General features: G+C 39.8%; 1 protein-coding gene across 1 annotated transcript in view; it reads left to right on the forward strand.

The window, feature by feature from the left end:
* gnaz (G protein subunit alpha z) overlaps nucleotides 1–17,666 on the forward strand; it is a 100,241-nt gene that overhangs the window by 26,126 nt on the left and 56,449 nt on the right. Inside the window, exon 2 of the mRNA XM_033043511.1 lies at nucleotides 5,958–7,162. Within this exon, the coding sequence (XP_032899402.1) occupies nucleotides 6,440–7,162 (723 nt within the window). The 5' untranslated portion in view covers nucleotides 5,958–6,439. The remainder of the gene's footprint in view (nucleotides 1–5,957; nucleotides 7,163–17,666) is intronic.

Consider the following 17,666-nt stretch of genomic DNA (forward strand, 5'->3'; position numbering starts at 1 on the left):
GAGGATATTAGGTGTGAAATACAAAAGTTGTCAGAGTTAAATAATATATTGTAAAATTGAATTATTTAGTGGAATTTGCATCTCTTAAAATGTTGACAAACTGAGGATAAACGAGTGGAGTTCTATGTATTGTTTCTTGGAAAGATAATCCAACCCATTAGGATGGAATTGGCTTGGGGAAATGTCTTGGAGAATCTTAGGAAAAATCTCCACCCTCCCAAACAGACTAATTGACTTGCCTGTTGGCTCCTACCGATCTGACCTCTTTGGTTTATGTCCTATCTAAAAGTAGCAACTTGCAGAGAATGATACACATATCATGTCCACCATTTATCCATGTCATTTTAGTGTGCTAGAGAAATGAAACATACAAGGAACATCACTCAAAAAAGAACAACAAGGAGATAATATATCCTTTAAGTATAAATGCTCATTTTTCCATGCAACCTCTATTGAAATATAGATTCTAACATATTCAGCCACTTAAAATTGCATTTCAAAAATCTCATATTGCTACTGTTCATTTGAGTTACTTTGAAAGGATTCTTCTGTTGCTAGGTTTTTGACATGTGCTAGCAAACATGTGGTAAACAAATGTTCTCCTGTCAATTATAATGACGTCAACAATGACCTGGAATTCACTTCATTTCAAGTTTATTCAGCTGCTGCTTCAGTAATATAGAATGTTTTAATTTAACAGAAATCAATATTAAAACAAAGATTATGAAAAAAATCCTAATGTATATTAAGCTGTAATAACCTTTAAGTGATGGCACATCAGCATCAATGCACAGTTCTAAAATAGTCTAAAATTGGGAGTAATCATAATTTCTCTATATTTCCACTGACCATTAAAATGTTTTTTTTTATTACACTGAGTGATTACGAACGATCACATGAACACACATGACCTGAGAAGGTCTCCAAGGCCCTGCTATATGACTGCTCAATTAACATCATTGGATATGGTCATTAATTCTTGGTGCTGCAGGAATGTTCTCAGTGCAGGCTTATTCTCAGATTTTGTCAAGCAGTAAATGTTCTTCCAACCTGTAACACTTTTCAAATTCAGCAATAATAAACTGGAAAGCACAAAGAATTTCAGTTCAGACTACATCTAATAGTCCGGGCTGCTTTATTAAAGGGCCATTAATGAACTACGTCCTTCTTAAATAATACGGAGGTGTCCTGCTTTGCTTGCGTAGCCTTACTAAGAAAGTGGAGAAAAACTATATATACACAGGTATATCAAACATGTTTCCGCCATACTGCAGGGCAGTGGTGGGAGTTCTCCTGGGATATACTCGCCAACTTTTCTTTTATGCAAATGAAAAAAGGGATGAAAAGATACAACCATTTTTTTGTCCCTAGTGGGTATAGGATAGTGTAAAGGGCCTGTCCCACGAGCATGCGACCTGCATGCGGCAAACGCGACCAAACCGGAAGCGGGGGCCGCGCGGAGGTCGAGTGATCCCCGTACAGGGCCGGTCCCACCAGCATGCACCTGCATGCGGCGAGCGCGTCCAAACCGGATGCGGGGGCCACATGGAGGTCGAGTGAGTGACGTGAAGTTCGAGTGAAGTTTGCGGGAAGTTCGCGCATGACGTACGGCGTCAAGACGCTGTGCACGCCCGTCGAGGCGGTGCGTATGTGTCGAGGCGGCTGTGGGCCGGCAGGGCATTGCCGCGCAGAATTTTTGAACATGGTCAGTATTTCATAGCCCAGCGCGATGTCGGGACCAGCTCCGCACAACTCCATACGGCTCCGGCGATCGAAGTGGGACCGGCCCAGCAAGGCCGTACGGGTCAAGCGACCACGTTAGGTCGCGCTTGCCGCATGGAGTCGCATGCTCGTGGGACAGGCCCTTTAATGTGTAGGGATCGGCGGTTGGTGCGGACCCGGTGGGCCGACAGGGCCTGTTTCCGTGCTGTATCTCTAAACTAAACTAAACTAAACTAAAGACATTCGGGCAAAACGAATGAATGAATGAATGAATGAATGAATGAATGAATGAATGAATGAATTCTTATACAAGGAATTTGCCTTAGTGCTCCGCCCACAAGTGACAACATGACATAGTGACAGTTAAGAATGATACATAAAACATTAAACATTAATAATATAACATTATTGATTAAACTTGTGAATTAAATAAAATACCAGAGCAAAAGGAGGCTACAGATTTTTGGTTATTGAGTAGAGCGACTACTCTTGGAAAAAAGCTGTTTTTATGTCTGGCCTTGGCAGCTTTGACAGTCTGGAGTCGCCTTGCAGAGGGAAGTGATTCAAAGAGTTTGTGGCCAGGGTGAGAGGGGTCAGAGATGATCTTACCCACTCGCTTCCTGGCCCTTGCAGTGTTCAGTTCATCAATAGAGGAAAGGTTGCAGCCAATAACCTTCTGAGCTGATCGGACGATTCGCTGCAGCCTCCAGATGTCGTGCTTGGTGGCTGAGCCAAACCAGACCATGATGGAGAAGGTGAGGACAGACTCTACGATGGCCGTATAGAATTGGACCATCATTGCCTGTGGCAGATTGTGCTTCCTCAGCTGCTGCAGGAAGTACATCCTCTGTTGTGCCTTTTTGGCTGCGGAGTCGATGGTAGCGTCCCCCTTAAGGTCCTTGGAGATTATGGTTCCCAGGAACTTAAAAGACTCCAGAGATGTGACTGTGGTATTGTTGATGGTGAGTGGCGTGAGGGGAGGGAGAGCTCTCCTAAAGTCTACAATCAATTCCACTGTCTTAAGAGCATTGAGCTCCAGGTTGTTGTGATGGCACCAGGACGCCAGCTGTGACACTTCCTGTCTGTAGGCAGATTCCTCCCCATCCTGGATCAGTCCAATCAGGGTTGTGTCGTCCGCAAACTTGAGAAGCTTGACAGAGGAGTCACTGGAGGTGTAGTCATTGGTGTCGAGAGAGTAGAGAAGAAGGGAGAGTTTGCAGCCTTGCTGTGCTCCTACGCTGAGGGTTTGCGGGTCCGAGAAGTGCTTTCCCAGCCTCACATGTTGCTTCCTGTCTGTCAGGAAGCTGGTGATCCACCGACAGAGGGGTTCAGGCACAGTCAACTCGTAAAGTTTGGAGTGTAATAGCTCTGGCATAATGGTGTTATAGACAATAGAGAATAGGTGCAGGAGTAGGCCATTCGGCCCTTCGAGCCATTCAATGTGATCATGGCTTATCCTCCCCAATCAGTACCCCATTCCTGCTTTCTCCATTGCAGAGTTGAATGCAGAGCTAAAATCACCAAACAAAATCCTCGCATAGGTCCCCTGGCGGTCTAGGTGCTGGAGGATGAAGTGCAGGTCCAGGTTGACTGTGTCATCCACAGATCTATTGACCCAATATGCAAACTGCAGAGGGTCCCCCCCCCCCCCCCCCCCTCCCAACCAACCTGTGCTTTGTCCTTCCTTCAGTTTGCCCATGGCCCCACTCTGGTCCAGAACAGAAAGGGTAGTAATGGAATGGGAGGGGGAATTAAAATGGTTAGATCCAGCAGGCATTGTTCGGCGAAGTTTGGAGGAGTTGTTTGCACTTGCCATCTTTTGAATGTCACCACTGCAAGAGAATTTCTGACTGAACAACAGAGGTAATTTAAGATGAGACATTGTATAGGTCTGACCTTTCATTTTGATGCACACTACAGAGAAGTGAGTAAATTAAAATACCACTTCACTATTTTTAATGAAAATATGTAATAAATAAGAAATAACTTTATTCAATTAACAGCTTTCACAGCCTTGGGGTTGCAATACCGTTTGTGTCATCACATCACCATTGGGTAGGAAAATAGGAATTGATGTATCATTGATTTTTTAGCTGTATTGCAATGAGATGATCTTTTCAAAATTATTAATGCTCGAACATGGTTATTAAATTAGTTTGGTGCATTTGTCAAACAGAGGATGACTCAAACAACTGAAGAAGTCTGTATTACACACAATCAATGGCAACATTAACTAGTAATGTACAAAGCAAGGAAATAGACAAAAAAATAAAACACTGAAAAAGCAATACTGGTTAAATTCGCCGTTAGTTCAGGTCTTTGATCAATTTGATGCCATATTATATTCCCTGGGATTGTAATAATTGTATGTTGATCAGTCACTATTCAGCTTTAATTGTTTCCCAAATCAACATTGCAGGACTTCGACTTTAAATGTTTCTTATTTTGAGTGAGGCTGGAAGGCAATGCTTGTTTGCATTGCTGATTCTTCTTTTCAGCGGTTAACTCAGCTGCTTACACTCCTCTGTCCTGCTGTTTAGAAAGCAGTAGGGAGTACGAATGATAAAACTAGCCTGGTGAACGCAGTCAGCTGACGGGCCATTACAAGCTAATGGAACTGCCTGTGTTTTTGGCTGCAAGCTATGGCTAACTGGTTGGTTGCTATGCAGCTGACTGTTGTAAAATTTGAGCAATGGGTTATTGAGCTGCTACTAGATATTATCATGTGAAATGCATTAGGCATCATCACTACAATAGTGGCAGTATTATTCCAGAAACAATCTGTAACTTAATAAGTACACCAACTAGATTTTTTCGGATATGAGCATTTTTTTAAACTTCGAATGCCTATACCAGAGACAGACCCTCCCTGTAGCAGACCTTGACTGTGAGGTTGTTGCTGCGATATTGTATGCCAATTGTTTTTTCATTATTGATGTTTGCCTTGTCTGGCTGTTAAGGCACTGAAACTCTGCCATGTTTCAAGACAGAAAGAACAAAGATTATTGTATCAATTGAGCAGCAGGGCAGTAATTATGAAATGACTTAAAGCACGTTAGAAATGTAAACTGAAAGAAAAATGCATTTGCTGAGAAATTAAATCAACCAATCATTAAGATCTATATTGTGAATAATAGCACCTGACAATCTGAGAATCTCAACGCTTCCCACTCAGTTTAAAAATCAGTTAGCTCTTCGTTAACACAATACTTCCCTGCAACTGCTACATTAACCCGCAAGGCTCAGCAGGCATAAAAGATGGCCACCTAATGCCGTTACATTTTAGGAAAAACAGGGATTCTATTTAGTCCATTTTAACAAAGGCCTGAGTGGTAAACCACTGAAGATTTCCTGTCTAGGTGCATCAGATCTGTACTGGGGTAAATGAGAACATTTACCTGTGTTGTATCAAATTAAAGGAACGGTTCACTGGGACTTACAAGGAACATTGGACTTTCCCCACTTGATTGCCTCTTCCATTCCAAAATCACCTCCCTAAGCTAGCCACAGTGCTATTCTAAGTCTTCCTATTGCCCAAACATTCTCTGCCGCATGCTTGCATAGTGCCACTTAATGCTTGTTTTAAGTGTCTGCAATAATGGCAGACCCCGCAGTTGGAAAAAAATCAGTCTAATGGTTGCATTTCACACTTGTCCTAGTCACCAGAAAACGGGTTAGAGTTACAAATACTTTTCTCGATCTTAAGTATATTTGACAAACCTTTCTTAGAATTTATTAATACTATGTAGACGTATCAAATTAAATTGGTAGGCACTTTACTATAAATTTAATTCAGCTATTAAGCTGGCAAATAACTCTGAATCGACACCTATATCAATCCAAGGCTGAATTGACAGTCCAGATTTATTGCCTTCAATACGATTTTTGCAGTAACCATAGCAAGCGTCTATTCAGAAGCATTAGAGGAATTAGAGGAACCAGCCATAGTTCCATTAAAAAAAACATATTTCTTTAGCTTTCAGGACGAGATCAGATTCAGATTCAATTTTAATTGTCATTGTCAGTGTACAGTACAGAGACAACGAAATGCATTTAGCATCTCCCTGGAAGAGCGACATAGCAAATGATGGCCACATTTAAAACATTTTTTTTTTAAAAGAATCTTTACTGTAGGATTTGTAAATTTACAGCCTTTTTTTCTCCTGCAATTAGTCATCGTCAGTTTAGAATTCTGAAGAGAAATATGCTAATGATTCATTTGCTTTATTTGACAGATACACTGCACACTGTTCAGGTTTGAAGCAAATAGAATCAGAAAACTGCAATTCCTCTGTGCTTGCTACATTCCCAAGACTGTGACAGATATAAGTGAGAGGGAACTGAGGCTTCACGAACATGCCTGTCATCTCTAGAAGGAATGGATACTGAATAATGATGTCCAGGTTGGACAGGGAATTAAGGACACAAACTACATTGCAGACAGGGAAAAGGCATTCCATCAACTGGAATAAGCCATCTTTCTTGCATATCGGAGGGGATTGCCATGAAATCTACTGAGTTGAGGACCTACCAGTGGTTGCTGCACTCCTTTGCTCACCCCTGCTGGGACTGACTGAATTGGTACTTGCCTGTTTGATCATCAGCCTCTGCTTTTACTTTTGTGTGAGGTGCACAGTATACCTGGCAGCCTACTGCAGCATCCAGCGCAGCTTTCAAGAAGTACAGTGTCCTTCCAGCCAACCACATCACAAGGAACATGGGATGTCGTCAAAGCTCTGAGGAGAAGGAGGCAGCAAGGCGTTCCAGGAGGATCGATCGGCATCTCCGCTCAGAGAGTCAACGCCAGCGCCGCGAGATCAAACTCCTGCTGCTGGGCACCAGCAACTCGGGCAAAAGCACCATTGTCAAGCAGATGAAAATTATCCACAGCGGTGGGTTCAACTTGGAGGCATGCAAGGAATACAAGCCCCTCATTATCTATAATGCTATAGACTCTCTCACACGCATTATCCGAGCACTTGCCACCCTCAAAATAGAATTCCACAACCCAGACAGAGCCTATGATGCTGTTCAACTCTTTGCCCTGACTGGACCCGCTGAGAGCAAAGGAGAGATCACACCCGAACTTCTTGGGGTAATGAAACGCTTATGGGGTGACCCAGGTGTCCATGAATGCTTCTGCCGGTCCAATGAGTATCACTTGGAAGACAATGCAGCCTACTACCTGAATGATCTTGACAGAATTGCAGCAGCTGACTACATCCCAACAGTAGAAGATATTTTACGTTCAAGAGACATGACCACAGGCATAGTGGAAAACAAGTTTACTTTCAAAGAGCTGACATTTAAAATGGTGGATGTGGGAGGGCAGCGGTCTGAACGGAAGAAATGGATTCACTGTTTTGAAGGGGTTACAGCAATAATATTCTGTGTGGAGTTGAGTGGATATGACCTGAAGCTGTATGAAGATAACCAAACAGTAAGTCAATGCCTTGTCTTTTTTCTTCTTTTTTTTAACAGATCTTTTATATCCTTCATATGCCTCTCATTGTTACTCTGCTTCATCAAGTGTTGTTTTTGGAAATAATTACAACTTTCATGTTAGTTTAATGAATAAACTAGGTACATAATCGATAGGCCCAATCAAATAGGTAGAATTGAATTAACATTACTTAAAATTGTTTTTCTTATATTTCAATTGAAGTATTGTTGATTTGTTAGTAAATCATAATTTTACCTATGATATGATCATTCACAGTTTAACCTGAAATCACTTACGTTTCAGTTGCTGCCCTTGATCAATAGATGCGATGTGTGTTCACTTCTCTTGATACTGAAGCATGAAGTGTTTCTTGTGAAGGTCTCTTCAATTATCCTCTGTTTAGGTGAATGTACAGTTTTCAGCCAATTACATCACTGGAGATGGACGGTTGACTTTTATTTCTTCCTCATGCAAGGTCATCAAGTTATATGGATGGGGTTCCGTGTAAAGAAGGCATTGAATCACAGAAATGCCAGTTGAAAGTTAGGCCAGTTAAATAGTTGAAACAAATTGTTGTTTTCTGAACTTCATATTAACGATCATTATCAGGTGTTCTCGTTCCATTTGCCAGCATTCCATTAATAAATTTCTGAAATAACTAATTTCTGAAAAAGTGGTATTCAAAATGATTTATTTTCATTTGAATAAGCCATTTATTCTTTTTATTGTTTCTAAATATTTAATTTGCAATGCATTACCCCCAGGTGAGCTCCATTGTTATAAGGGCTGAAATATTGATAATGCAAAGAAACACTCAGTAAATGTGATTAATTTGGATTCATATTTTACCTCGAAACGTTGGATCAAAGTCAAATGTGAAAACTCTGGCTTTCTGCTGGTGAAAGGGTTAAGCAGCAGTTAGTTTCTTATCAAATGTTTCATGCACCATTTGGCAGCTGAACAGATTACTCCTAGTCTACTGAGTTTTACTGTTACGCATTACCATAGTTACTGAAATGGATACGTTTTTCTGAAAGTATATAAGCCAAATCTGATCAATTTGCTACTTTCTATTCTGGAGATCGTAATTCATTTTATGAACAAATATCTCAACCCTAGCCACGCACCTGGCCCTTTTCCCCCCTCTCCTTCCTCACCCCACCAGCAACCCTGAACATTTGCTTACCTTTGACTTGTTCCAATCCAGGTGGTTGCTATAGCACCTGTTTCTCAGAACAGCATGGTGACAATTTCCCATTTCCAAGCAACCAGCTAATCAGCTCATAAACCCTGGTTACCAAAAACCACTGTTAATGGTTGCACTACCTTACATAAATTCAAGAATTATTTGATGAATGTTGAATACTCTACGTTCTTGATACCATGCTCACATAATCTACAAAACGAATGACAAATTATCCTCTAACATAGAAACTGTCAGTTCAATCAATAAAATAATTGTGGCTTCAAATGCTCGCATATATCTGTTCAACTTTATTCTTTGTTTTTTGCAATATGCCAAATAAACCAATATATAGTGATGTACACTGTCAATGATTATTCACAGCGCTCTGTATTAACTACGTTCCTCTAACTAACTTCATTGATTTAATGAGTTTGCAGAGAGAGTGATAGTTAAATGGTACAGACGTGCATTTAAGAAAATAGTATGTTATATTTTATAGGGAAATATCTCATAGGAGAATAAATTGAGGGTATGGTTGATAGAGCAGAGGGTTGTAGTTTTAACCTTTAACATCCTATTAAACGAGTGTGATGTGCTCTTTTCTGTGCATTCCCGTCTTTCTGCCATTCGCGATGGAATAGTGGAAATTACAACACAAAGGTTTATCCAGTTCACTGCATCAGACCATTACCTGTACGGTTTGCTATCAATACAACAATACTTAAAATAGAAAAGTCCATATATTGGGTGATTCAGTTCCAAAATAATTGTACCCATATCTTCAAATAACCAACTGGATAATTTCAAGCAGATGTTTCCCTGTTAACAGTATATTTACACTTGCATACATCTCACTGCTGGATACAAATAAAGTAAGATATTGGTAAGATATGGTAAATACAGAGATTTGAACAAGTAGCCAAATGGAGCAGGAGGATTTTCCAGACTAATCCAAAAGCATGGAATAAGCAGATAAGGCAGAGGGTAAGTGCGTGGTAAATCCAGCAAGTCAGGGTCTTGGTAAAAGCTCAGCAATTTTGGAATTGAGGGCCGATGATAAGTCTAGTGTAAAAGTAGCCTGGTCAGAATATAGAAGCATACGGAGTTCCTAAAGCAAGATTGAAAGCTGATGTATTGAGTAACGATGCAAACTATTCAGGATTGACCCATAGAAAGTAAGTATTACTCGTCTGGCCACTCCTGTATTGCTTTATTAATATTTTCTTTGAATACATTTGATTTTTGACTACAAAAAAATTAAATACAAGAGGAAAAACCTTTTGATTGGGGCAGTAGAAAGATGCATAAACAATCTTAATAACTGATACAAATAGTGCTTGTAAATTGTGTTAGTTTAAAGTTTGCACTAAAATAATTTTCAAAATATAAAACCCATTGGCATGCCAGACTAAAATAATAGATTCATTTAAATTAATGAATACTGTAAATGGGCTTATCACAGCAAGTAAGCATTTTTAATAACAGTGTTTCATCCTCCACCAGTGGATAGCCCAGTTTTAAACAATTTAAAGGATTTTAAACAGCTAGGCTGAACAATATTATTATTTTCATCAATTTACACTAATTAGTTTCTTCACAAATTAAGTATATTTAACATGTTAAATGTGAAAGACAGTATCCGTGTACCTAAGAAAACAAATGTAATTAATTTTTTTTTGAAAACAACAGCAAAATGTACAAATGACAGGAACAAGCCAAGGTTATTATTGCAGTGTAGAATTGTGGCTAGTTTCCGAGTGAGTCTGACTATTTGTAACACTACTTTTAAACCAGTTAAAGATTACAAATTCAATTAAATCTTATAAGAACTTAAAATTCCCTGATTATTTTTCTTGCAGTCTAGTTTCGGATTGGACGAATAAAACTCGCACGCTAATTAAACTCTGTCCATATATCAACATTTGTTTATACGATAAAATTAAATAATGGGACTTTCTGAAATATTTCTTGTGTCCATACATCGCCAAATATTTTTCATTCAATAGAGGAAAATCACTGAACATGCTAGGAAAAAGCAACAATTAAAAATAATTAAAAGGCTTTGAAATTAAAAGGCACCTATTTAAGCATATTAATAAGGCTTGATGTTGTGGGCATATGAAAAATTGCCTTGAAATATGCTTCAGCAAAATCTGAGGATGAAGCTTGAGGCACCAATGTTTTACAGATGTAGAGTGTAAAAGAAAATCTGGTAAGTGTGGATGTGGGTCAAGATAGTTGGAGTGGGGGGGAAAGAAATCACAAGGGAAGCCACCTTAGCTGCTGAAGCAAGAGTTGGATGTTGGTGACCAGTAAGGTGTCAATTGAAAGATGTATTCATTAAAAGGGACCTCCCTTCATTTACCGGTGCCTAATTGCCCAGTCACATCTTTATTACATGACACCATTGCAGTTCTCACAATACTGTGAAGGGCAACTTCTCTACGAGTGGGCTGAACTCTCCATGGGGCCAAACTTTGCAGCATGCAACACACATTAGTGGACATCACTGTTGATGTTTGGTCTTCTCTACATGCATGTATCAGCCACAGGAAGGACTGAGAAGGACAAATTATGCACTTTAGGAGCTTACAGTGATGCTTCATTTGAATTGAAATAATTAAGGAACAAGAATTTTGCACAATTTCATGCAATTTCTAGCCAAAATTTCCTGAAAACTGCAAAGATGGATTCAAGGAGGATGTGGATGCAGGGCAAAAGGAAGGCATCAAAGGGCATAAACAACAGCAAACTATGTGCACTCTGACTGAAAGTTATCCCAGCATCTTTGGTAATATATAATAAATTGGGTAATATATTTCAATTTTACTGCGCTGACAAATGAGTACGAATAGAATTCCATACAATTATCACCAACAATATAACAATATGAGAAAAGATTTAATAATGGCAGTTCACAGGCTATAAACGCCCGATGTGTGGACACCCAACACATATGAGTGAGCTCCCATAATATTACTAATTTCAAAGGGTTTGAAGTTGGCTGCAACAAATGGCAGAACTCGTCTCTCTCCATCATTCTCTTTCCATCACATGTTCTTTCTTATCAGTTTATGTGTTTTTCATGCCATTCATTACAATTGTGTGGTATGGTTACTATATTTGAGTGATTTTAGTTAATTTTCTTTTTCTTTTTTCTTTTCTTTTTATTAGAAGTACAGTAAATTACAGTAATACACATCACATATATCTTATTACATTTGTTGTACCACTTCGTTTTTCGAGCTTTAAAAAAGGTAGAAATAAAAAGTAAGGAAAGTGAGCAAGAATCGTGAAGGTGCAGGAAAGTGTTGGGAAAAGAAAGCCCCTTAGGGAAGAAGTTAGAGAAGGAAGTAAAGAAAGGAAATAGACCCTAGAAAGAAAAGAAAAAAAAAGGAAAAACAATCGCTCTATTATAACACAAAACTCCGCAAAAAAGGATATACCAACCGTGTTTTTTTTTTTATTTTATACCCCCCGTTACCTGATCCTGGTACCATTTATATTTTAAATTACTATTGCACCTTATGCTTGTAATAGTTCCATAAATGCAGACCACGTCTTTTGGAAGTGGTCTGCTTTGCCTGCTAGGAGGAGTTTCATCTCTTCCAGGTGTAGTGTTTCAAACATGTTTGAAATCCACATTTTTATTGTTGGTATTGGAGCATTTTTCCAAAATTTGAGTATAAGCTTTTTTCCCATTATTAGCCTGTAATTAAGTAAGTTCTTTTGAAACACGTTTAGTTCGGGGTTACCTTCCGATATTCCAAAAATGATCCAGTCTGCTTTTGGTACAAGCTTTATTTTAATTAATTTTGTGAAGATTTCAAATATTTCGTTCCAGAATTTTTGGATTTTTATACAAAAAACAAAAGAGTGCGCTATGGTAGCTTCTTGTGACTGACATTGATCAAAAATTATAATAAAAATCCAATGATACATAGCACAATTAGAACTTGGAAACAAATAAAACAGAATCTAAAATTAAGAAATCTATCTCTTTTAATGCCAATAGTCAATAACCCGTCGTTTAAACCTTCAATTATAGATAAATCATTTACACAATGGGAAAGAATGGGAATCAAAACGCTCGGAGACTTGTATGAATTAGGAAAATTAATATCATTTCAACAATTACAACTGAAATATAATTTGAAAAATAATCAATATTTTAAATATCTTCAAATCCGTGACTATCTGAAAAAATACACAAAAGACTATCATAACATGCCCCCAGACTTATTGGATGAAGCCATGAAGACAAAGGCTGAATCAGCAAATCTAATATCATACTTATACAACATTATTTTAAATATAGAAATACCTACAACCGATGGTATTAGAAGAGACTGGGAACAAGAACTAGCTATAAAAATGTCAAAAGAGAGCTGGGATAAACACTTACTATATGTGCATAAATGCTCGATCAACGTACGACATACTCTAATTCAATTCAAAACATTAGACTATATTATTCAAAAACTAAAATAGATTTTAGTTTATTTTCTAACATATATATTTGTGGACCTGTTTGATACCTGGAAATGGCCTGTAATACATAACTATCGGTATTTGAGACCGACCGTACCCCACACATTAAGGGCTTCAGCTGGATCTAAATTTTGTTAGTTTAATTTTAGGTTTTTCAATTAGCTATATGTCCTATTAACACAGCATCTAGTTCTGTGAAGTGTTTATGTGATTGGCTTGACTCAGTTTGGCGACATTCCATTTCATGGTTAGAAGATTCAAGTCCCATTATAGATTTAGTATATTATCCAAGCCGACTGTTCAATGGCACTTTGGAAATGCTGTTTTTTCACTGATATCTAAGACTGAGAACATAAGCAATAGAAGTAGAAATACTTGCATATGAAAGCAAAGTGACTAATTAGGGGCAATCAGCATGGCTTTGTCTAGGGCAGGTTACGTCTTATTAAAATCTATGTTGACAACATCCAATGTCCTACACACATCAAGGAGATGATGAGGAAAAGATAATAGATGTTGGCTACATGGATTTCAGTAAGGCATTTGATAACGCCCCTCTTGTACGCTGGTCCAGAAGGTGAAGATGCAACGGATCTCTGGTGACTGGATAATTTAGATTCAGAACTGGCTTGTACATAGAAGGCTGTGGGAAATGGTGAAAGGATTTATTATGGCTGGCTGGTGGTCAGTGGGGTTCCACAGGGAAAAGTGGTGGGTCCTCTGTTGTCTGTGATATATATATATAAATGACTTGGACAAAAATGGAGATGGGTTAGTAGGTTTGCAGATGACAATAAAATTGATGGAGTTGTGAACAGAAAAGAAGGCAGCCAAGGAATACATCAGGATAAATATCAGTTACAGACATGGGTAGAGAAATGGCAGATAGAATTTAATTCAAGTAAGTGATAGGTGGTGCACTTGAATATAAGGGAAAACTATACGGTTAATGACAGGACCCTTCACATCATTGATGTGCCGAGGGATCTTGGGAGGCAAGTCCATAGCTCCTGAAAGTGGCAACACAAGTATAAGGAGTAGTAGAGAAGGCCTATGGTATGCTTGCCTTGATCAGATAGTGCTTTGAGTATAACAGTCAGGAAGTCATGTTGCATCTTTTAGGCTTTGGTTAGGCCACATTTGAAGTATTGTGTGCAGTTTTGCTCGCCCCATTACAGAAAAGATGTGGAGGCTTTGGAGATAGTGCAGAAGAGGTTTACCAGATGCTTCCTGGATTAAAGGATATGTTATATGGAGAGATTGGACAAACGTATATAATTTTCTCTGGGGCATTAGAGGTTGGGGGGAGACCTGATGGAAGTTTATAAATGGCATAGGTAAGATAGATGTGTAGGAAGGAACTGCAAATGTTGATTTACACCATAGACACCAAATGCTGGAATAACTCAGGCAGCGCCACTGGAGAGAAGGAATGGATAGTCAGAATGAAAATGTTTTTCCCAGGATGGAAATGGAAAAGGAGAAATGTGCAGCAATTATTTTTTACACAGAGAGTGGTTGGTGCTTGGAACATGTTGCCATGGATGTCGTGTGGAAGCAGATAGGATAATGCCAGTCAACAGGCTGTTAGACAGGCATATGAACACGGGTGGTGGAAGCAGATACAATAGTGGCGTCTAATAGGTATTTAGGTAGGCCAATGTATATCCAGGGAATGGTAGGATAGGGTCATATGTAGGCTGATGAGGTGATTTTAATTTAGCATCATGTTTGGCACAGACATTGTGAGCCCAGCAATCAAGATTTGCAGTAATATATGATAACCATCTTCACTATGATACCACCTATTTTAGTGCATCTACAGACTTAACAAACTGGCATTGTTCAATCTCATAGACATTGTTGATATGGATGACAAAGAGCAAAAGGAACAGCACCGATCCCTGTGGCACTCCACTGGTCACAGGCCTCCAATCCGAAAAACAGCCTTCGACCGCCACTCTCTGCTTCCCATTGTTAACCCAATTCTGTATCTTTGTAGCAAGATCTCCCCAGATCTCATTCAAGCAGCTTACCATGCACAACCTAATCAACGGCTTTGCGGGAGTCCATATAAATTACAGCCCTCATCAACCTTCTTGGTTACTTGTTCAAAAAACACAATCAAACCCTGTGAGGTATGATATCTCATGCACAAAGCTATGCTGCCTAACCCCACTCAACACCTGTCTTTTGTTAGGCTTATTAGTCTTTAGTTACCAGGTAACTAAACTGTCAATATTAGCCACCTTCCAGTCTTCCGGCACCTCATCTGTAACTAACGATGATTCATAAATCTCAGCCAGAACTCCTGCAAATTCTTCTTTACCTTTACACACTGTCCTTGGGTAGGCCGCAGAGATGTATTACCTTCATACATTTTAGGACATCCAACACCAGCATAAGTAAGTAAGTAAGTAAGTAAGTTTATTGGCCAAGTATTCACATACATGGAATTTGCCTTGGTTCTCCGCCCACAAGTACCAACATGGCATACAGTGACAGTTACGAATGACTCAGAAAACACTAAACATTAATAATAGTAAGACATTCATGATAAAACACCATTGATCAAGCATGTGAACCAACAAAATACCAGATCAAAGGGAGGCTACAGATTTTTGGCTGTTGAGTAGAGCAACTACTCGTGGATAAAATCTGTTTTTATGCCTGGCTGTGGCAGCTTTGACAATCCGGAGTCGCCTTCCAGAGGGAAGTGATTGAAAAAGAGTTTGTGGCCAGGGTGAGAGGGGTCAGAGATGATCTTGCCCGCTCGCATCCTGGCCCTTGCAGTATACAGTTCATCAGTGGAGGGAAAGTTGCAGCCAATGATCTTCTCTGCTGATCGGATGATTCGCTGTAGACTCCAGGTGTTGTGCTTGGTGGCTGAGCCAAACCAGACCATGATGGAGAAGGTGAGAACAGACTCTACGATGGCCGTGTAGAATTGGACCATCATTGCCTATGGCAGATTGTGCTTCCTCAGCTGCCGCAGGAAGTACATCCTCTGTTGTGCCTTTTTGACTGCGGAGTCGATGGTAGCCCCCCACTTAAGGTCCTTGGTGATTATGGTTCCCAGGAACTTGAAACACTCCCCAGATGTGACTGTGGTGATGTTGATGGTGAGTGGGGTGAGGGGAGGGGGAGCTCTCCTAAAGTCTACAATCAATTCCACTGTCTTAAGAGCATTGAGCTCTAGGTTGTTGCTACGGCACCAGGACGCCAGCTGTGACACTTCCTGTCTGCAGGCAGATTCCTGCCCATCCTGGATTAGTCCAATAAGGGTTGTGTTGTCCGCAAACTTGAGAAGCTTGACAGAGGTGTCTGTGGAGGTGCAGTCGTTGGTGTAGAGAGAGGAGAGGAGAGGAGAGAGTACGCAGCCTTGCGGTGCTCCTATGCTGAGCGTTTGTGGGTCCGAGATGTGCTTTCCCAGCCTCACATGCTGCTTCCTGTCTGTCAGGAAGTTGGTGATCCACTGACAGAGGGGTTCAGGCACAGTCAACTCGGAAAGTTTGGAGTATATTTTTGCTTTAACTTTTCGAAGTTTCCTAGTTTTCGTGTCTTCCTCCACTTTAAAGCAGAGGAGACATATTCATTGAGGGCCTTTCCCAACACCTGCAGCTCCACTTATAGATGACCATTTTAGTTCCTGAATGGCTCTATTCTCTCTTGTTACCATTTTTCCCTTAACATACTTATAAAATCTCATTATGTACTCCTTAACATTATCTGCCAGAACTACCTCACTCCTCTTTAATGTCATCCTGATTTTCTTCTTAAGTATGTTCCTCAATCCTCTGTGCTCCTCAAGGGATACACTTGTTCCCAGCTGCCTAAACCTGATCTATGCCTCCTTCTTTTTTCCTGACCAGAACCTCAATTTTCTCATCATCCAGACCTTACTCCTGCCTTCCTAGCCTTTCCCTCCAAAAAGAAACATGCATGACTTGAATTCTCACTGTCATACATTTAAAACCCTCCTACTCCAATTAACAAGTTCCAGGTAATACTATCAAAGGTGGCCTTGTCCCAATTTAGAACTTTAACTTATGAATCAGCCCTGACATTTTCCATAATAATTTTAAAATGAATAGAACTATGTTCACCCACTGACACATCAACCACATGTTCATCCCTATTTCCTAAGAGTAGCTCAAGGTTTGCCCTCACCTTTAATAATAATAATTTGTTTATAGGGACAGTGCATATTAATGAACATTTGCATGTAAATATGCGAGATTGTAGCCAATCAGTAGCTAATTTCCGTCTCTAGTCTTTGTGGGCCTTTCTATATAATTACATGCTTTTATTGACTTCTGTGCCATATTCCAACCTCCTACCTGCCTCACAAAAGCTTTGGATCATGTCTCCCTTTCAATCTAGTTTAAAACCTCCCTCACAACATGTCCGCCAGGATATTAGACAACTCAATTTCAGATTCAATAATTTCCTCTTTTAAAGGTCACATCTGCCCCAGAAGAGATTCTAATGATTCTAAAACCAGAATCCCTGACCCCTGCACCAACTCTCCAGCCACACAACCAACTTATTTCCTTAACTGACACCCTTTTGTCTCTTTTTCATCACTTACCTTTGTCATTACCTCCACCCATCTGCCAATCAATACCCCTCTCTCTCCTCACCGGTATCCATCTATCATTTGGCAGGCTTTGCCCAACCCCTTTTCCAGCTTTCTCTTCCCTACTCCATCAGTCTGAAGAAGGGTTCCGACTCAAAACGTCGTCTGTCCATTCCCTCCGCAGATCCTGTCTGGCCCACTAAGTTCATTCAGCATTTATTTTTATGTTCAAGATTTTCTGCTTG

This window comes from Amblyraja radiata, chromosome 25, assembly GCF_010909765.2.
Source record: "Amblyraja radiata isolate CabotCenter1 chromosome 25, sAmbRad1.1.pri, whole genome shotgun sequence".
NCBI lineage: Eukaryota > Metazoa > Chordata > Chondrichthyes > Rajiformes > Rajidae > Amblyraja > Amblyraja radiata.